General features: G+C 34.4%; 1 protein-coding gene across 1 annotated transcript in view; it reads left to right on the forward strand.

Moving 5' to 3' along the window:
• The window catches only part of LOC149533855 (protein HEAT STRESS TOLERANT DWD 1-like), a 122,835-nt gene extending 102,125 nt beyond the window's left edge, over positions 1–20,710 (forward strand). Inside the window, exons 10-13 of the mRNA XM_089807168.1 lie at positions 19,621–19,716; positions 19,852–19,913; positions 20,110–20,185; positions 20,289–20,710. Coding sequence (XP_089663294.1) covers positions 19,621–19,663 — 43 coding nt within the window. The 3' untranslated portion in view covers positions 19,664–19,716; positions 19,852–19,913; positions 20,110–20,185; positions 20,289–20,710. The remainder of the gene's footprint in view (positions 1–19,620; positions 19,717–19,851; positions 19,914–20,109; positions 20,186–20,288) is intronic.
• Positions 20,711–23,409: the final 2,699 nt, after the last annotated feature.

Below are 23,409 nucleotides of genomic sequence, written 5' to 3' on the forward strand. Positions count from 1 at the left end.
TTATACATACAATGGGGCTCTTTGTGCGAATGAAAATCCCTGATGATCTAGGATGTCGAATCTGTACAGGCTCATCGCCAGTAGCCACACCCTATATACAATAAATAATGTAATTAAATGAGATTACCACAAACATTTTACAAGAATGCATCAATATTTAATCAATTAGAAAACATCTAATTACCTTTCCTTTGTCAATGCATGCTGGCTCACCCCCCGCACTTTGTCCCCCCGGGGTAGGTGGTATCTGCAAGATAAAAGAAAGATTAGCAACCATATATGCTACAATATCAAATAGAAAAAAGAAATGCGAACAAAACATAATGTACCGTAGATGTCTCAAGGCCAAATGAAATGGCCGAGAGTGTAGCATCATCTATCTGTCTGAGCTCCTCCTCGGTCATCAACTAAACATGAATGAAGATCACATACATGTAAAAGTCAGTATGGCTTAAAAATTAAAATTACTCTATTATAAAAATTAACTTTAAATCACATATGTCATAACAAAAAAATGTATACACGTACTGACACCGAAGGAGTCCATGCCTCTACATTCCCCTCCTCTCTCGCATCAGGGTCTGTAGCCTCTGCACGTGCGTCTGGTGTATCCTCGTCTAATACAAAATGATACTCAGGAAGATCACCTATGGGACCCAGGCAAATATTCTTGCATGTAATGCAAGTGTGAGGCACACAAACGTGTGATGAGCTAGCCGATGATGAACTGGCACCAACATCATCAACACGAGGAGGCAAGACTGACCTAGCCTGAGATATCATTAGGCTACTCAGCCTATGAATGGCTCTAATGGTCTGAGAGCTAGCCTCTGCCATAATATCTGGATGCTGCACTCGAGGAGGGGGGGAGATATCCGGGGGGGGGACAAAAATGCCAAGTTTCTTCTGCTGGGAAGAGGGTCTATCCTGAGGAGCTCCTAGTCCTAAGCCCATGTTGGGCTTCATGCTCCAATAGTTCACTTTAAGTTTCAACACAAATTCTGCATATAATTTTTTAAGGAAATAAAATGGTATGTCTAAATTGCCATGTGGAGGGATATCAAAGACCATCGACCAACAGTCCCAAAAATTTGCACGTATGGCGTCATTTGTGCACCATTTAATAGATAGTTTGGTTTTTTTTGGGTCAACTGGTATACCCGTTTTTGGGTTAGCAAAAAGGCTTGCCAAATCGTCTTTGGTTATGTTGAGGGCCGCGACCTCATCATAATCCAAACCATCATCAAACATCTGCTGCATTTCATCACGCCAACGAAGAGTGGCATTTTGTTGGTTTGTAAGAGTTTCAATGTTATCCACTATGGTGTTTAATGTGGATAACATAGGAGCCAGTGCAGGTACATTATTGTATGTTCTATGCAAACCTCTCAACTCAGTGAGATTTTCATTTATCAAATCCTCGATTCGAGGAGGGTTTTGAGGAGGTAGAGGATCATTTGGTGGATGGTTTTGTGGGGATACTGGATCATTTGGTGGTGGGTTGCGAGGAATATTATTCCCTGCCTCAGTGTCATCATTTTGATCAGCCATTCCTATTGAATTGCAAAACGTAATATATATTAAAAAAAAATCTAAATTTTAACCGTTTTTGTCAAAAAAACCCTAGATTCAACTAAAACAAACAAAATCTTGTTAAAATCTATTAAATTTAGGTTAAAAATGAGTCAAGGGGGGGGGGAAACATACCTGATATCTGATATCCGATTTGCTATCTGATATCCGATTTATTATTTGATATCCGATCTGACTAGCCCAAATTCGCGTGAAAATAAGGGCCGCGGGTCTGTGATTTTGTGTTTAATCCATGCACAGGTATCAGATATCTGATATTATAATATATATAATATAACATATATATTACATTTTATATATTTTTATATTATATTTTATATTTATTATATTAATTTACTATATATTATAATATAAAATATTATTATTATACTATATTATTATAATTTATAATATATTATACTTTTTTATTATATATTATATTATAAGATATTACTTTTTATTATTATATTATATTATATATATATTATATATATATATTATATTACATTACTATATATTATAATATATGAAATATTATATTATATTATTATAATATAATATGTTATTATAATATTATTATTATAGTATAATATTATACGATTATAATATAATAATAATAATATTATTATATTATAGTATAATAATAATAATAATAATAATAATATTATATTATAGTATAATATTAATTATAATAATATTATTATATTATAGTATAATAATTATTATAATAATAATATTATTATATTATACTATAATAATAATTATAATAATATTATTATATTATAGTATAATAATTATAATAATAATAATATTAAATAATAATAATAATATTATAATATAATAGTATGATATATTATTTAATAATATTATTATTATTATTATTTTATATCAATAATAATAATATTAAATAATATATCATACTATTATATGATTTTAATTATTAGTCAGATATTGGATTTAAAATTGGATATCCGATATCAAATCGGATATCCGATATGATATCGGATATCCAATATGATATCGGATATCTGATAAGGCTCGGCTTAACCTTCCAGGTTTGGTTCCTGGATAGGTAAAAAAAAGTCAGAGCGGATTTTGAAGCGCTTTTAGGCGTCTTCAAACTCTTTTTTTTTCACATCGCCACTTTTTGGCACACCATGATCTTGCACATACCCTGAGTGCTTACATAACTGTAAGCTTAGCATCAACTAATTTTAGGCTCACTTGGCATCCACTTGTCTCTTCATTCATTTGGCAACCATTAAGAGCTTGACAAAAACTAGCGAGTTTGTTAGCTTGACATCCTCTAGCATTTCACTCTGCAATCATAGGAAACTTTTCATGCTCAACAATAACATGAAAAAATAAAAACTTTTTCTCTGATTCCTAATAACATCTTGCATCTTTATTCATGCTTATGTAGGATTTTCAGTACTAAATCCTTTGGAACTAATGTATAATATAACTTTTGAATATCAGTCCCACATACCTCTTGATTTCTTAGTTTGATGAGGTGTGATCACTTGACTAATTGGGTGAAGTGATCCCTTCTCCACTAGATGTGTTGCAATCCTCCTTTTTCTTCCATGTCTTGTTCATTTCATTTTTGACATTTTCAATATCTGCCTTGCTTTTTCCTATACCTTTATTGAACTCACAACTTGGTGCCTTTGACCTTGTTGGACAATATCGAATGATGCGACCAATCTTCAAATAGCTAAAACACGTGGATTGACTCAACCACCTTTTGTACTCACTTTCGAAGTGTGTCCTAATGTAATTCTTAGGAACATGTCCATACTCTTGACAATAGTGACAACTATATCTTGTATTATAATCCTAATTGTAAGAGTTTTCATTGTTCTTTATCTTTGTTTGCATGTCTGATGACCACATAGATTTGGAAGTGCACTTAAAAGCTCTATGCCCATACTTCTGATAGTTATAACAATATCCTTCAAATATTTGTGTGTGCATGGTCTTAGTTCTACATTTATGTGCTTGATGACCTTGTTTGTTGCACTTATGGTAGTGAACCATGCTCTTATGCTTGACATTCTGGTTTATAATCTTTCTCTTGCACACATTAGCAATATGTCCTTTCTTACCACAATTATGACAAGTAGGTTTGGAATTCCTACCTTTGTTGCTCCTTTCTTCAACACTTTTGCATGAATCTCCTTCTTCAGTACTTGTGTATCCCAGTCCAAATGTATCATTATTGGATCTAGTGGATCTGAATAATTTCTCAAAGTATTTGATGGCTTCACTTGGTTTATCAAAACTTTCAGTAAATTCCTTTTCCCTTTTTAGGTCATTTTTCAATTGCTCATTATAAAAATTCAATGTTGTTATCTCAATGTCCTTGACATTCAATTCATAATTGGCATTCATCATTTGACTCAGAGTATCCAATTGCATTTTAGAAATCTTAGTTAGCTCTGATGATTTCTCTTCTAGTCTTTTGGTCAAAACTCTTTTGTCTTCTTCAATAATGGCTTTGTCTTCCATAGCTTTCTTTTTCTATTTAGTCACCTCACATATTAGTATGGCTTGTGATTCTTGCTCTAACTTGAGATTTCTAATTTCTTCAGCTTGGGCTCTATTCTTTTCCATTAGATCTACAACTGCTGCATCAAATTCATTGGAGTCTCCATTAGCAAATATCTTAGTAGTGTCCATCTCTTTGTATTGTGTGTCATTCTCCCCAATAGAAATTTCCTTCCTTCTCTTTAAATATTTCTTTAAGTCTTCTCTTGCCTCATTCAGTTAATGTGGAATGAGTTGTATTTAAATTCCCTCATTCTCAATGATCTTTCCCAACTTGTAGACTTCCATTTTCAAGATCTTTCCTCAAAGCTACAAACCTTCTCTTTTAGAGAACTAGGCTTTGATACCAATTGTTGGAATTACAATAGGAAAGGTAAACTTCTGATGTGGTAGGGGGGGGGGGGGGGGGGGGGGTGTGGGGAGTTGAATTAGTAGTTTAAACTTTGACACATAAACATTCACCACACATCTATCTCATACATTCAATAAGTAAACTGAAATACCATGTAAAGCATATACATCTAAATCATGTAAAAAAATTAACATTCACACATATATGACACATATATGATTACCTAGAAACCCTTCAATGAGAAGGTAAAACTAGGGTAGGGATGACACCCACAAACCTTCACTAATGCAGTAATAAAGTGTATCTAATGAAGGTTACAATGTTTAATCATGAAACATGATCTACCTTGTGAAATTTTTGCCATGTTAACGGCTTACAAAGACTGTTAGGTCTTACCCTATTAAAGGATTTAAACACCCTATTAGAAGTGTTCCTTGTTAAAGGACTTTAAAGCACCTTGTTAGAGGATTTCAATACAACCTATTAGGACTATTCTATGAAGAAATTTAACTGATTCAACTGTTAGAATGACTCAACATTGATCCTATGGTTAGAAATTTATTGCATGATGTCAGATCACTAATAAACTGATGTATTCTTGATCCTTCTTGATCAGATGTCTCTCTGCTGTATACTATTCCCTTCCTCTGTTATGCTTTAACTGATTTAGCAATGCAATTTCAATTCAAAATTCCTTAGTAACCATGAATGATCTATTTGTGCATGCAAACTTCTCTCTTTGCTCCTTCCTTGTTCATATGAAGTTTAGGGTTTGTCCTCCTTAAGAAGGTCTAGGTGACTCAGGGTTAGGTATGAATCAACAGCTATGATTCATCCATTTTGCTACTTAAAACTTCCCTTTACCTAATTGGATGCATGTAATTCATTGGAATTCCAACTTAAGATTCATCCTTATTACAAAAATATTGTAATTAAATCTATAAGTTGGCTCAAAAATGGTTTACATAGTAGCTTGTGCCATTACAAACAACTATGACAAAATTGTGTTACTCGGCATCTAAAGTCTTTGATGCTTGACATATACTAATTTCTTATACTATGACTCAACATTTGAATGACTTAGCATGCACTACTTACTTAACTCCTATATCACTCGACATACATTGTCTACTCAACACTTGAGTGACTTGGCACATGAGTGACTCGACACTCACTATGGACTTGACATGCTCTATTTTATACATGTTGTGCTCGACATATACTACTTGTTTTGCATGAACTAAGTAAATGACATAAGTGTATAGACAATCACTTGTCAAAAGAAATATGAGATCACCAATGATTGAATTATTTTTATTCTTTACCCTATCATCTTGAGTGAAGTTCCACCATGTGAGTGTAGAGCTCTTAAGTCTAAACTTGACAATATTCACCCTTTGGTTCTTAGGGATGTCTCCATAATCAAAGAAACTAGTTAGGGCATCTACCCAATCCATTGCACCCTCTGGGTCCATCTTCCCATTGTATGTGGGCAAGTCAAGCTTAGCATCCATGATTCTCCTCTCCATAGATTTCAGAGTCCTCACAAGCAACCTTTGGTTAGAAGGATATTCTTCTTCCTCCTACTTAAGGGGTTCTTCATCACTCCCTTGTCTGACTTCTTTAGAGCTTTCACTGCTTCCATTACAAAGCTCTTCTTTAAGCGTATCCATATCTTGTCTCATCAATTGCATCTCTTTGTCTCTTTATCCATCTTGCCTTAATTTTTGGTCTCTCAAGTATTTCACAATCTCTACATTGGTCATCCTTGAAGATAATCCTCCTTCATCTTCTCCTTCCATGGTGTTGTCAAATTTCTTACCCTAAGGGATCTTAGGTCGCTCTAATAGCACTTGATGCAGATATTTCCCTTAAACCAGAAACAATGATGTGATGTGGACTTGAAATAATTCAAACACCACAAAATGGAGTCAAGAGAGGGCCCTACACTGTTCAAGAAAACTTATTCAAAAACATGGCCTAGACACCCAAAAGAGCACAACTAGGTCTTATAGCACAAAAGCTCTAGATATTTCGTTTATGCTTGAAATGGGAACCTATGAGTTTATAGGGAATGGAAAGGTTCCTAAACATTCAAAAAATCACATTGGTCAGTTTGAATAGCCTATCTTGCTCCTAAAGACTATAGATAGCAAAACTACCTTTTAGGTCTAATTGCCAGGGTTTATGAAGGAAGTTCCTAATAGGTGATTGACCAGGTTAGGCTACCAAGTGGGAAACATGTAAGGATCTATAAGAGACAAATATCCACATTTAGAATGGTTATATCCATCCCCCAAGTGTCTACAACACTTCAACACCTACTATCCTACACTAAACACATAGAGATGTTTGGCCTAGGGCTTGCTACCAAAATTTGTAGCCTTGATTTTCATTTACCATCCTTTTGGGAACTTATTTTACATCTTCCTAAATTTAATTTTACCAAGTGGTATGAAGTTTCCATGGTGGGAATGCAAGTTAGGCCATGTTTACTAAAACTAGTCACCAAATGGAGGGTTTTGGTGCACGCGAGAAAGAAGTTCTAATAAATTTAGTCACAAAGCACTAAAAACCCTCAAACCACTTGCATTCTTCTATGAAGATGATTAGGATTCTAAGTCAATCATTCATTCACATGTGCCAATTTGTACCAATTTGTACACTGTGGAAATGCAATATTTTACAAGGAAAAATAGGATCTTTTATTGATTCAAATGGAAAAATTACATTCTTTCTATCTATCTCTATCTTCCACCCACTTGAAAGGGCTATTTGAAGAACTTTCTCAACTAATCCAACCAATTTAAAAAGGTTGTGACAATTGGGAGTGATTTAATGTAAGTTTTTTAATTGTAACAAGAAACTGTCAGCCTGTATCGAGTAGTCAGTGTTAATCGAGCTCACTCAGGCATTGAAGGTAGTTCCCTCGTATGTGCTGAGTGTCCAACATTAATCAATTTTAGAGATAGTGTTGACCGATTTGGATTGGTTAATGAAGGAATGCAAAAATAAAATTTATACTCACCGAGTTCGGTCAATTAATAAAGAGATTCCCTGTGTTAACTGAGTACATAGTTTAGAAACTTAAGCACACAGCTACCCTATCCTAGGACTAAGATGTGCCTGATGACCATAGTTAAAAAACCCATGGTTTATAGATCACCAAGTGGGGAATAGGTCTTACAAATAAGGCTTGAATTATTAGATGCCTATTTCTAAATATTACAAATGTCTCTTAGGCACAGATGTCCTTGAGTTTAACTCATAAACAGTTAGAAATGATAGATGCTATGGAAAGTGAAGAGGTAGGTTCTTCTGCACCAATGCCGATAGTTCAATGGGGTTTTTCGTCAATGGTATAACAAACCTGTTGAACCATCACTAGCTAGCATGGATAGTTTGACATTTCAAATTAGTTGTTTGATGCTGCCGTGTGACATAGATGGGGATAATTTATTGAGGGAGTGGCCCATCAATAAATCAATAGTCATGGAGTGTGTCAAACTTTTGATGCAATTCTAGCGACCTTGACTTTTGACATTTAAGTGTCAAAATTTTGACCACGCATGCATTGAAAAATAGGTCCAAATTTACTAGTGGCACTGTATTGCCTGAGCATCAGTACTCAAGATGACCTAAACATATATTTAGGTTTTATGAAGATATATATTATGGAAGATGACTTAATTTAAAGTGGAGGATATATATAGGATAGACAAATTCATTTTTCTAAGTGTGCAAGATGTGGAAAAAGAAATAATTGTGTATGAGAAGAAGTTATATGGAGTAGAATATGTAATTAGGCTATAATGTAGTATAAAGAGGAAATAAGAGACTCATCCATCACAATCAGGTGATCAGATTATTAAAAGGATCTTATACAGAAAATCAAGTTGCATTATAGAGATCATCCCGCTGATTCATCCTAACACGTGCATCAATCAAATCCTTTAGCTAGGTGGGCTTAACAACCTTATGCTAAGTCTCTTAATAGAGAAAATGCTTAATTATATTGTAAAATCCTTTTGTAAGGTGGACCTAGCTATCCTTCATACTCTTAAGAAAGTAGATCACCAGAAGTGATCAATTGTAAGCCTTAATATGCCAACTTTACTATTGCAGTAGTGAAGCTTGTGGGTGTCATCCCCACCCCAGTTTTACCTTCTACTTGGAGGCTTTCTAGGTTACCATATCTTGCATCAAAGTGTTATAATGTTGATTTATTTATTAATTTATGTTCATGCATGGAAGTAGAATAGATAATCTAATGCAATAATTGAAGTAGAACAAGTTTTATTTGTTCTTGATTCAATCCCTCCTCTTAGTCATTTTCTTGTCACTCCATTTCAAACAACATTTATCGAGATTTCTATAAATGTACTAAGCACTGCCATATTAGGTTTGCATTTTCCAAATGACAATGATGTCTTATTTATATTTAGAATAAGCCATGAAGAGACATGTCCCTTCATGGGACATGCCTATTTTTTAATTAGATAATTAATACATTAATAAATTTAATAATAGTTATATATATCATTATTATATTAATTTATTTCATATAAAAATAAACTTATAACTCAAATATAATGAACATGCACATATATAAAATTATATTTGATATATAATTAGATATAGGTTTATTTGATAGAAGCTATTAAACATCAACATCTACCATAATGTATAGTCTTTTACTCAAGCAACCCATCAAGACAAAGAGAAGGGAAAATCCATAGATCATATGCTATGTAAGATAAAATTTACATATTAATCAAGACAATTATCATAGAGAAAAAAATATGCTTTAAATTTTCATTTTAAAAACAATGAATCTTCAATATTTCTTGGGCACAAAACGTGGAGTGCAACATTTAATGCAAACAAAGTACAAATTGCACATGTATTGAATTTTTTTATACGATAGAAGTAGGTAATAAATGGGGTGACATTGAGCATGCATCAACATAAGCTTTGAATGATAACCACCCAATAATAGAGATTTTAATGATAATGATTACAACAAATAGGAAAAAGAAATATAAAAATATGATATCATAAGTTACCTAAAACACACAAAAAGCATGCATAATACTTGTTTCTCACTGTTCTAAAAACTAGTCCACCCATTCTTACCCAACAACCAAGAATATTTCATGTTATGAAGATAATTGAATGAAAAATATAAAATTTCAAAGGTGTAGTGATGATTAAGATATTTGCATCTAACAAACCGCTATATTTATTCTTGAGGGGGAGTTAGCATCAACTAAACCTTCACTAAATTTTTTCTCTTTCAAGAAATGATTTGAATCTATCATAAGAAACTAAAAAGTGACATGTTGAATCCTAAAGCATTGTTGTGGCTTTTATAGTAAAAGTTGCATTCAATGTAGGTGGAACAATTGGACATTCTATTTTTCACCTACTATGTATCTCTTCAGAGATGCTACCTTTGGACTCAGACACACTTGAAAATCTAAGAAAGAAATTGGACCAACTATAAGATTTTCTCATTGAGGAGGCATAAGCAATAGGTTTCAAAATGTTATATAATAAAAACAAATATATTTGACAAATCCAACACATTCAAACAAAATCATTTAGAAACGTTGACTTAATATTTTGTGGTGACTTGTACCCAACACAACCTGTATGTGATACTTGGATATTTGAAGAGTCGATAATAACTAATGAGAAAGTACCATACACATTTTGGTTAGAAAACATCATTTTCTTTGAATTGCACATTATAGTTGGACAAAAAAATTAACATTTCATTTATATTCTAAACTATGAAAGAGGTAGCCAACAAAGTGACCAAGAAATCTCCTATAGTTTGAACAAAATATGTTATAAGACTTCTCATGATGATCCAAAATTCCCATTCTTGTTTTAGAGAAATTTAATTTCCAATGAGCATTACAAAAGAATGTTGGACTTCTTGCCTAACAAGTTTTACTTATTTGAGGGTGTCAATGAAAAATAATCTCCCATTAAAAATATACACTTCTGAGTAGAGAAATCTTCACCATGTAGTGCAATCTATGTAAAAGCCATGAATTCTATGTTGGCATTAAGCTATTATTGCCATTGGTGACAACATTTATCTGTATCAGTATAGCTACCGAGCTCATCACTCAGTCTACCATGTATACCGAGCATTTAGTGGTAACCTTATACATTCATCACTTAAGTAGTTTACACCGAGCTCTGCAGTTCACACCGAGCATTCAAGTGTTAACCGAGCTGAGTATAGCTACCAAGTGAATGTGCAATCCAGTAGTGTCTACCGAGTTTATAGTGTTCACCTAGCTTCGCAGTGTTTATCGAGTGATGGAAGCACAATGCCTACTGAGTGATGAAAGCACAGTGTCTACCGAGTGATGGAAGCATAGTGCCTACCGAGTGATGAAAGCATAGTGCCTATCGAGTGATGCAAGTGCAGTGTTTACCGAGTGAAAGTAGGTAAACAAAGAATTCAGTTTTTACTGAGTGATACTATATTCACCGAGTCTCCAATGGTTATCGAGTTCAGAACTACACTAGGTGATTAGTATGGACCGAGCCTTCACTTCTACCAAGTGTATGACGATGCTGAGTAATGCAGTGGATGCTGAGTATCAGAAGGTCACCGAGTCAGTTCAGTGAACCCGAGTTATTTACTATTTGGCTAACTCAGTAATATTTTGTTCACTTGTGTTTTAGCCGACCTTGAAATTATAATTATTGGAATGGTATATATATGTAATGTATTATATCATTTGAAAGCAAGAAATGTGATGAGGATAAGAGTATCAAGAGAGACATGTAATGTTTGAGAAATAAAAATGCAAATAAGTAGAAGAGAAGAATAAGCAGCAAGGTCAACAAGGAGCAGTAAAGATTTATCAGTCACAAGAGGTGATATATACTTCAAGGATCTAATTTGCAAATCAAGTTTGTAAGTAGATCCACTGTTTCATCCTAACAGGTGAATCAGTTTTGTAAATCCTTTAACAGGGTAGACTTAACAGTCTTTGTATAAATCTCCTAATAGAGTGCATACTTCAGTGTATGTTTGTAAATCCTCTAATAAGGTGGACCTAGTAGTTCTTTACGCTCCTAATAGGGAAGATCACCAGAAGTGGTCAATGTAAGCCTTAACAGGCCAACTTCATATTGCAGTAATGAAGTTTTCTGGGTATCATCCCCACCCTAGTTTTACTTTCTATTTGGAAGGTTTTTGGGTCACCAAATCACTGTGTACATGTGTTATGAATGTTTGATCTCTCATTTATGCAGTAGATTAGATGAATGTATGGTGAATAGTATTTATGGTTAAAGTGCTAAAATGTTTTAAAGTTTTGAAGTTACTGATTCACCCCTCCCCTCTCAGTAACCTATCATATCTTGAATATTTCCAACAATTTGTATCAGATCATTTTGGTTCTCAGGACAAAGCTTGACAGCTTGAGCAAAGATCAAGAACAATGGAGATATCCAGACTTGACAAAGCTATTGAAAATGAAAAGCTAGATCTGGAAATGGCCATGGCTCAACTCAAAGAAGCTAAGGAGCATCTTTCTCAATCCTTGAAGAGAAGGAAGGAACTTGCAAGACAAATGAATGATCATTAGTATGTTGAAGAAAATATTGAAGACCTTTTACCATCAAGTAGTTTAGATGAAGCTAATGAGGCAATCAAGGAACTCCTAGCAAAAAATGGTTACCTGTAGGAAGAAGTAAGAAAGCTTAAAAGAGAACAAGAAATTCAATCAATCAGGCTATGTGAAGTTTTGGAACAGAGAGTCAAGGCAAATGAAGACTTAGAGGTAAGAAATAGTCAATCCCTTTAGCATGAAGATCTTGTAGATCAACTATCTAATGCAAATAAAGAAATTATGAATCTAAGATCTAATAATGAAAGCCTGAGGAATGATTTGATCACTGAAAGACAAATCAATGAAAGCTTAAAAGTGACTTGAGATCTGAAAGACAAATCAATGAAAGTTTGGAAAATGACTTGATCATTGAAAAACAAATCAATGAAAGAATGATGAAATCTCAAGCAGACATGACTCAATTAAATCAGCTAAGTGAGCAAAATCTTCATAGACAAAAAGACAAAGTTGGACTTGGTTACAAGGAAAAGAAGGTGAAACCTCCAAACAAGGTGCACAAAGAAATCAAAAACCTACTTGCAATCATTGTGGTAAGTTAGGTCACACATCAAACAAGTGTTGGACCAATGGAAAAGGTAAATTCAATGGTAAATGCTACAATTGCAGTCAGCATGGTCATAAAGCTAATAAATGCAAAGAAAAACCAAAATTTGAACGCAATTGTCACAAGTGCAAGAAGCATGGTCACAAGGCATTCCAATGCAGATCCAAATCATTCAATCCAGCTGAACAACTTGTTAAAGCAATCTTTGGATGGGATTACAATACCTGGTGTAGATGTCATTGTTGTGGAGAATATGGACACATTGGCAAAGATTGCTCAAGGCATCACTTGAGGAAAAGAGACACAACAGTAAGATGTTATACATGTACTGAACTCAATCATATAGCTAAAAATTACACGAATATAGGAAGGGTTGAAGATGAAAAGAAAGCTAAAGCTGAAAACATTCAGAAGCAAATGAGGCAACAGTGGATTCCAAAATCTACCGAGCAAGATAGTTCAAGTGATGGTAATGTCACTCAAGAAATGGGTGACTCCATCATTTCCAATTAGATTCATAAAGGATCTGGAATTGTATCATCAAGCTATATCCAGAGCAATTCCATATGCAAGAAAGTAAAATGATCAAATCAGTATTTCAGATACACAAAAAGCATATCTTTTGCCAAGTTGCATCAACCGAGGAAAGTCAGTTATAGACCCTATCGAGCTAGGTCGGGAGCAACAAAAGTTTTATTCAATCACTGAGTTGCAAGCTTCTACTGTGCAAGTAATGACAGCCTGTCAAACACTATGTCATCTCATCTACCTTCGTACCAAGCGTTTATGGAAAATTTTTGTCAAAAGGGAAAAATTCGATTTCATTCTTCATCGCGATTTCAGAGCTAAGAAATTTCAAGCGAATTCCAAGCAAATCCAAGCAATTTCAAGCAATTTTAAATTGAAAAATCTGTTTAGAATTTTCTTACACTTATCGAGCAGCAATGGCATCCGAGAGTAGCAGCGACACTAAGGTGAAAAGAGGTTCAGAGATGCTGGTAAAGGGTACAAAATGGCCCAACTTCAAAATTGTTCCTGCCGTTGTAGAATCACTTGACCCAAATGGAGCTCAATCGCAAATTCCACCTAAGGAACTTCTTATCAATGATATTCGTACTCATTTCAAATGTTCTGTTCAAGAAATTGGAAACCTAGAGATGGACAATACCCTAGGAGAAATGAGTATAGATGGCTCTCTGAAAGTCGAATACAAGCATCTTGAAACCAAAGGTTTGACTCATATCTCGCAAATGCCTAGAAGCTTCCAAACCAAATGGATTAGGTATATTTTGAGTCGAGTGCACAATGGGCAACTATGGTTAGAGAAACCAATGTTAATTACAAAAAAGAAGATCTAGTCGAGATCAAGGATGATGATAACAATGACGGTGATGATTTTGATAGCACTCCATCCATGATAGTTACTCCAGGAGAGCTGCATACACTTATGGAAGAAAAAGAGGAAGAAGACAAGGAGGAAGAAGCAAATGAGGAAGAAGAAGATCCAGTTAAAATTGCAGTAGAAGTGATTGCATCCCTTCCTCACTCTCCACCAAAAACTGTTATATCCACTACGGAGACAGCTTCCGTAAGTGAGATTGTGAGCACAATTGCCACATCAATTTCTCAATCTTCACCGGCCACCTCCTAGCTCCAAGTATCTGAAATAGAGGTGCCAAGCACTTCATCTACCGAGCTGTCTATCACTTCTTCAGCTACCAAGCTAGCCTCCTCAACTCCTTCATCAACAACAAGTTTACCAATAAGTTCTACAATTTTGTTTTCATTAGATCCATGAAGCTCTACAGTTTTGTTTCCATTAGCATCAACAATATCCACTTCCACTCCAATTAGTTCTACTATGGGTACTCTACTGAGTATGATACCATTCTTGGGAAGTGTTTAAATTTTTGATTTGGTTAATAGTCGTATTGGCATTTAATTCTCAAGTCCTATCCTAGTTTTTACTGCTAGCCCTTCCATCTCCACTATTGTGTTTGTTCCTAAGGTCAAACCAGTCATTACAAAAGTCAAACAAAAGCATCCATTAAGACTTCTGATCACTGGAAAGGAAATTCCAGAAGATATTAACTTAGACATAGAGATAGTAATTCCAAAGATTGACTATGAAAATGCTACCATTGAAGAGATCAGGTTTGCTAGTCAACTAATAGAGATGAAAGCTATGTAGAAGCAGTTAAGGTCAGAAAGGGATAAGGAATATAGAATAATTGAGAATGCCAAGAACATAATTACAGATGCTATAGGTGTTGAAGTAGATTCTACTCAACACATTTTGATTCAGTTAGAAGACGCTGTACAAAAATTTAATGAGGATTCTTCCGGATAAGAAAAACTTATTGAGAAAGCTGAAAAGAAATTTGATAATAAGGTGCTAGAGCATATTGCTCAAAAGATAGCAATAAAGCAAGTTGAATTGTCAACATTTTTGGGAAATTTTGAAAATTCTTTTAATAATGCATCATCACTCTTTGCTAAACTTTGTGATGTTTCTGGCTTCACCAAAGAAATAAAGGATAAGTTAAACAAGATTAACATTGATATGCAAACAAGTGCATCAAAGTTGAAGGTTGACTCCTCCTTCACAACCTCCCATCACACCAAGATCAGATATTTGGTAGATGTTCAGGCAGAATTATTGAGAGAGGAAGCAAGGATCAGGTCTACACTCATAGACATCCAGAATATGATCCTTCCTATCATGGACACAATGCAAAAACATCTTGTACATTGCAAAACATTGGTCCAAGATTAGAACTTCTTAGTGGCTAATCGCTTGATCCAATTATCAACAGAAGTTCAAATTTCTCTCTCTACCTGTCAAATTTTGCAGCAGACGTGGGATAGTACTTTTGCAACCATTCTTAAGGTACATCAAGAATTTCTATCTCATTTTGGTGTAGCCATATAAATTATATATATACAGTCCTTTGGCATTATTGTCAAAAAGGGGGAGAGATTCAAAGGAAAGTCATCACTATAAATGATAGGGGGAGTTAGCACACAATAAAGTAAGTTTGCATGTGTACATAAGTATATTTGTATATGCAGCAGTTCTACAAAGATCAATTTTGAAAAACCTAAATTCATTCAGTCAGGCTGTGTACATATGTTTTGGCTTATAAGTGTTTTTTTCACTAATGCCAAAGGGGGAGATTGTTGGCATTAAGTTATTATTGCCATTAGTGAAAACACTTATCTGTATCAGTATAGCTACCGAGCTCATCACTCAATCTACAATGTATACTGAGCATTCAGTGGTAACCTTATACATTCATCACTTAAGCAGTTTACACTGAGATTCACAGTTCACACTGAGCATTCAAGAGTTAACCAAGCTGAGTATAGCTATCGAGTGAATGTGCAATCCAGCAATGTCTACCGAGTTTACAGTGTTCACCTAGCTTCGCAGTGTTCACCGAGTGATGGAAGCACAGTGCCTACTGAGTGATGAAAGCATAGTGTCTACTGAGTGATGGAAGCATAGTGCCTACTGAGTGATGAAAGCACAGTGCCTACAGAGTGATGCAAGTGCAGTGTTTACCAAGTGAAAGTAGGTAAACAAAGAATTCAGTTTTTATCGAGTGATACTATATCCACCTAGTCTCCAATGGTTACCGAGTTTAGAACTACGTCAGGTGATTAGTATGGATCGAGCCTTCACTTCTACCAAGTGCATGATGATGCTGAGTAATGCAGTGGACGCTGAGTATCAGAAGGTCACCAAGTCAGTTCAGTGAACCCAAGTTATTTACTATTTGGCTGACTTAGTAATATTTTGTTCACTTGTGTTTTAGCCGACCTTGAAATTGTAATTATTGGAATGGTATACATATGTAATATATTATATCATTTGAAAGCAAGAAATGTGATGAGGACAAGAGTATCAAGAGAGACATGTAATGTTTGAGAAATAAAAATGTGAATCAACAGAAGAGCAGAATAAGTAGCAAGGTCAACAAGGAGCAGTAAAGATTTATCACTCACAAGAGGTGATATATACTTCAAGGATCTAATCTGCAAATCAAGTTTGTAAGTAGATCCATTGTTTCATCCTAACAGGTGAATCAGTTTTGTAAATCTTTTAACAGGGTAGACTTAACAGTCTTTGTATAAATCTCCTAACAGAGTGCATACTTCAGTGTATGTTTGTAAATCCTCTAACAAGGTGGACCTAGCAGTCCTTTATGCTCCTAACAGGGCAGATCACCAGAAGTGGTCAATGTAAGCCTTAACAAGCCAACTTCATACTGCAGTAACAAATTTTTGTGGGTATCATCCCCACCCTAGTTTTACTTTCTATTTGGAAGGTTTCTGGGTCACCAAATCACTATGTACATGTGTTATGAATGTTTGATCTCTCATTTATGCAGTAGATTAGATGAATGTATGGTGAATAGTATTTATGGTTAAAGTGCTAGAATGTTTTAAAGTTTTGAAGTTATTGATTCACCCCTCCCCTCTCAGTAACCTATCATATCTTGAATATTTCCAACATTCTACTCTAACTAATCGATGCAAATCTAGATACACAAGATGGGTTGGTCAATTATATTGATGGATTTTTCCAAATACACATAGTTGACCCTAAAGACATCCTTTGGATTGAATTCAATGACCCAACTATTTGAAAATTATGATGCAAAAACATGCAATGCCTATTCATCTATGTAGACGTATAGATAACTTCTAGGTTTCAGAATTGTCAAGGATTTCTATTGTACATGGGATAGGCACAGTCTCTCCCATTGGTTTGTAAACAACATACAAACTCTATAATATGAAGTATCACATGATAGTAGAATGACTTCCTTCCATACAACTCTTTATTATACCATGTCATATAGTGTCTACAATGGCTCAAAGCCTATAATGTACTGTCTTAGGTTGTATGGCTTCTACAACTTCCTATTTTGTTTTACACCCGCCACTTATCATTCAAGATCAACATACTTCTAATGGTGAATATGATGTTGTATAATGACTACATTCAATGGACTTGAAGTAGTATAACCTTGAATGGCCTCTGGAATTAAAATTCCACAGTGGTTTGAACAATTCTTTAAGGCATCAAATACAAGTTCATAACTAGCACTTGCAAGGGAAAAATAATATTAATGATTAGATAATTTATATGATAAATTAGCCCAAGAAGGAACATGTATTGATAGTCGACAAAATATCATCAATGTAGATAGAATTCCATATTCAAATAGTGCTAACACCTCATACTACAAAACCTTCAACTAAGAACATAGTAGAATAGGGTGAGAAGTTACTCCCACCAAAAATGTTAATACCAAATATGGAGAGTCTTTCACCCCTGAAATGGTAGAAAAGAACTCTAAGTGGAATTGACAATATATAATAAAATCAAAATCACATAACTACAACTATCTAGACCTTATGTAAGACTTTCAGTAGCTTCTTGAAGGATTACAAAAAGTGCCAATTTATGGCGAATATGCTACCAACAATAAAACAAAAAGGGCCCAAAGGATAATAAATGTATTATTGAGACCATCAAACCTAAAGTATTAATTAATTAATTTAATGTATGCACTACTTCAATTTCCATTGACAATGTGCTAGATTGTGATTGAGCTTTTTTGTTCACTCTTATAACATGTCCAAGTTGATCTCTATGTTTAGCGGAGTCTAAAGACATAATCATTGGCAATAACCTATGAAAGACATTTCTTAGATTCTAACATGTATGTTGTTCCTTTTATAATTAATTTCTACACTTTTATTATACAAATTACTATTGAAAAATTAAAGGAGGGTTCTCAATTTGAAGGATAATAAATATTGTATTATTGATTCAAAATAGAAAGTTGTTAAATCTCAAATTTTTAGCGATTTAAATACATTTCTTCATCAATTTTAAAGATTTAAAAATAATCTTCCCCCTCACAAGCTATGTATCCCCATCCCTCTCTCTCACTCCCTCTATGTTCCCTATTTATCTTTTGTTTCTTCCCCTCTCTCCTCCCTTCGTCTTCTTTTATTTCACCTATTTATCACCATCCATATCTCTCTATCTTCCCTCTTTCAATATATCTATTTTGTCTTACCTCTTCCTCTCTTTATATATTTCTCCCTCCCTCTCCTTTTCACCATGTGACTTCGTACAAAAACAAATATATACACAAAAATAGATAATGATTTCCCTATTCAACATTCCACGACTCTTTGACATACTCCCTTATAGACCAAGGTACAATCCCTACTATAGTCGTTTAAACTGATATTAAATTCGAAAACATTAATCAACCTTCGCTCAAGTGCCTCCACATGCCCTGCCCAACTTTGAGCGATTTAGAAATCCATAGGAAAGTAAAACTCTTATGTGTAAGTGGAAAGCAATGGGAGGTCACATAAAAATTCATATAAATATGATGCTTACACCAAAACCAGGGATGAATACATCACAGCTTAATCTTTCCTCGGGAAGCGTCACGCCCTCGATACCCAACAGCTGCCGGTTTCTACAATTACCCAAAAACTGCCTTGTTTTTCGTGCAAGCGACTGAATTAAGACCACATAGTCGTTTTCTGCAATTTTCCAAACGTGCAAGGTACCGATGTAGTCCACAGGCTTCGGAGCGAATGTACACCGTCCCGTACAATATTCTTCAGTTACCCGATTTAGGTAGGCGACAAAAAATATCAGATTTACCCACAATACTGATTTTATGGGAGGACTTCGTTTCTGCGGCGCACCACGGTTTATGCAAAACTCCTATTTCCCACTCCTGTGACCTCCTCCTATTTATACCCAGGTTCGCTTCATTACATCTCTGCATCTTACAGCGTTTTAGTTGTTTGTGGGTAAAATCAGTAGAAGATTAGCAATTTTTAAAGCTTAATTTCCTCATTTTCTATCATGGAATATGCACGAGAATGGTGGACAGCGAGGAGGCAGGACATGAGCATGAGCATGCCTTCTTCTCTTAGCGCTAGTTCCCCCAACGCCATTGCTGAGCACAGAGCAAAGTATTACTCACACGGTATTCTCAACGCTCTTTTTTCTTATCTTCCCCGTTTCCTTCTCAGATTAGTACTCTTACATCTGTTGTGTGTTAAAGAGTTTCTGATTGCAAAGCAGGGTTTACTAATTGTCTTGATTGCATGTTTGTATGCAGATGGGGTGAAAGCAGGGGCGAAGGCAGCTACAATCGCATTTATAGCTTCTGCAATCCCCCTGGTCAGTAATCACTTTTACTCTTCTTCATACGCTTTCTCATTAATATTAGTGCTGCCTTCTCATTATAATTATATGCAATGTAATTCATGTGAACTTACAACAACACTTCCATCACATTCTTACTTTTGCTTATACTTGAACCTCAATAATATACAATTACAATGTAATTGATGTGAATTTGTTGTGATAACAACAGGTGATGGGAGCGCGGGCCATTCCGTGGGCAAGGGCGAATCTGAACTATGCAGCCCAGGCACATATCATCTCTCTGGGTATGCTCATGCACTCTGTTTCATTTTCTCTTTGCTATTGGGGATGGAGTTTGAGTTCACATGAAAAATACACATGTGCTTGTTTATTAATGGGTGGATGCAGTGAGTGGAGCAGCTTATTTCGTTGTAGCAGACAAGACCATTTTGGCCTCTGCACGGAAGAATTCCTTTGAAAACCTCGCAAGCCATGTGGAATTTCCCCTGTAGATGGTAGGATAAATCGGGGATTTATCTATGCAATTATAGAGAAGTGGGCCTGCAAAAATGGCTGGATGTTGTTTGAAGTATTGTAGCCTCAAAGATGAATGTAAATGAAACATTACCAAGTTAACGTTTCACAATTTGTGAAATGGAATTAATTATGGTTTTCATCGTTCTAGCCATCAGAATCGACAAAAGTTACAAAGTCGAGTGTCGTTAATGTGGTCATTGTCACCTGCTTATGATATACTTCGTACAGAATGGCACAAAATGATATATACGAAAAAATAATAAATATGCAAAGTATACTCATCTTTTAAGTCAGATTTTTTTTGCAGTTTTACAGTAATGGAATGGAGTCGAAGATGATCGATTGTAATTTCAAAAAAAAAGAAATGTCTGTTGTGCCCCTACTCATTATAGAGTTCACAAGTTTGAAATATTCAATGTACTGTTGTGGATAAAGTTCTTCATTTATAACCTGGTCTACCTTAAATAAAACTAAAAGCTCTCATGGTATAAATAAAAAAGTAATGTCAAAAAATATCTTCCTATTAAGAAAGATTAATTTAAGATATATATTAAGAAAGAATCATTTAAGATATATATTGCTTTGTATTTTTTTTCATATATTATTCTCTTACAATTGATTTAATTTAATTTGTATTTATGTATATTGCTATATATTTTTTATTAATGACAATTTTTAAGTTTATAATTATATACACTTCCATACTTCCATGTCATGTCTAAAAATTAGCACTTTTCTATCTCAAGGTCAATTCTAAGAACTTCAAAATTAACCCTATATTTTATAATCTCAAATTCAAATTTCTTATATAGGTTAGTATGAAGTACTTGTTACATTATTATACAAGTTACTATGAAGTACTTGTTACATGTTCATGTGTCTTGGTGACATGCTTTTGCATCTAAAGACATTCACATTTCTAATTAATTGATGGCAACTAAACAAGGAGCACTCATTTTAAATTTATTTAGATTTAGAGCTCAAGAACACATCTAAATCAAAATCATAAAAATCATTTACAATATTATGTTTGTGTCTATAATCATTCACTCAAAATTGTAAAGCTAACTTGTCTAGGGCATTCTCTTGACCTTATTATAGGCTAGCAACGTCCCAGACAAGTTTTATACATACCATTGTGATGAATCAAACATAGAAAAGATGAAATTTAATACTACATTGATAAAACTTTATACAATATTATTTTATGGGTAATAGGACATATGCACCAACATGGTAAACTAAAAAGTGGCAGATTTCGTAAAAAAATGTTAAAAACAATACTGATACATTTGAGTAACATTTTTTTTAAATGAGGTTGTTTTTGGCATGAGGGAGGTAGTTTTTGGTGGTTTGTCTTGGGTTTATCTAGATGTCACGATGGTTTTTTTTTGGGGTTGGTTTCCTTCACTTTTCCAGTTTCCTCACTTGCTTCTAATCCTATTGAAGGGGATCCCTCCCTATAAAGTTGGTGAGGAGTTTATGAAGAATATTTTGGACTAATTGGAAGGATTTTTTTTATTGGCAACTTTCTGGTTATGGGTTCCTAGTTTAAAAAAATGGAGGTTTGGGTTCCTTTAAATAAAACCATTGGTTTAAAGGTTTGGGGAGCCTTTCAAAAGCCTGTGATGATGGTCTAGGGAGTTTCTCTTATCCCATAGTTTTATCTTGGATCTGGATGATCAATCTTTAAAGCTTATTCATGACTATTGGTTGTGGGACTCCAAGCTAAATCCTTCATTGCAAGTTTTGGGTTCCTTTTAAAACCCCATGTTTGTTTTTGGTTCCTTTCAAAACCTCATTCTTTTCCTAATTGGTTTCTCATGGAGAATTTTTTGGAGGTTGTTTGTAATGGTTTAAGGAACTTTAGAAATCCCCATCATGTTTGTGGCTTCCGTCTTCAAACCCATGATTTTCTTAGTTGGTTCTTCAAAGTACAATCTTTTGATATGGTTTGTAAAGGTTGGGGGAGCTTGTCAAAAGCCCATTAAGGTTATAGAATCCTAGAGTATCAAAAAGCCATGTTAAAAGTTGGGGAAGACTATGAAAACTCCATGTAAAAGGTTAGTTGAACCTATTAAAACCCATGTAAGGCTATGGGTGCTTGGTAGAAATCCATGTAATTAAGGTTTAGGGACCCTCAAAAAATCCTAGGTTTAGTTAGGTCATTTTCCTTTTGTTGGAGTAGATTGTGTTTGGAATATTCTTTTATTATGATGTTGTTTTGCTATTGGGTTTCTTTTGGTTTGAATTGTTGAATCTCTTGCAATGCTTGGGATTCAAATCCCCCCTCAAAATCTACTTGTAAAGGGTTTTGAGTCCCTTGAAAACCTATATTCTTCTAATTAAAAAACTTCAAATTTTAAATAGGAATGGCTCGTGAATACAAGTCACAATATGTATGTAGTTAAAATAAAACCACAATTGTGGTTATATTATAAATCATGATTAGCTTGTAAATTAACTATTGTCCCATTACACTTTAATAACCATGACTTTTTAAAAAGTAATTGATACCAAAGAAAAAATGAACATTCTAAAAACCTAATCATAGCCATTTTAAAGAAACATTCTTAGAAACGATCTTGTAGGAGAAATTGAGTAGATTAATTAATCTCTTGTTGTAGTTATATCCTTAAGTATCTCTAGGCTTAGGCATGACCTTAATAGTTTATTATTTATAATTTCTAAAAAGGAATTAGAGTAAAATGATGCAGCACTAATTCAAATGTACCCCAAAATGAGGTGATCTAGAAACCAACAAAAAAGCACACAATGGAAAATGAACAAGATGAATGAGATTCAGATCCAGAGAGACAATATTTCATATATTTGGCTCAAGATTTTTACATCCAACATGCTCGGCTATACAACCTTCCAGGTTATAACCATTAACAAGAAGAATACATCTTTCAAAGAAGAAAAAATCTCTAGACTCAAATACGAACTTCTATGTCCAAGCTGCTCCACCTAAGACTCCTTTACCAAAATT

Source organism: Cupressus sempervirens, chromosome 10 (genome assembly GCF_028749045.1).
Source record: "Cupressus sempervirens isolate cs-2001-9-10 chromosome 10, ASM2874904v1, whole genome shotgun sequence".
In the NCBI taxonomy this organism is placed as follows: domain Eukaryota; kingdom Viridiplantae; phylum Streptophyta; class Pinopsida; order Cupressales; family Cupressaceae; genus Cupressus; species Cupressus sempervirens.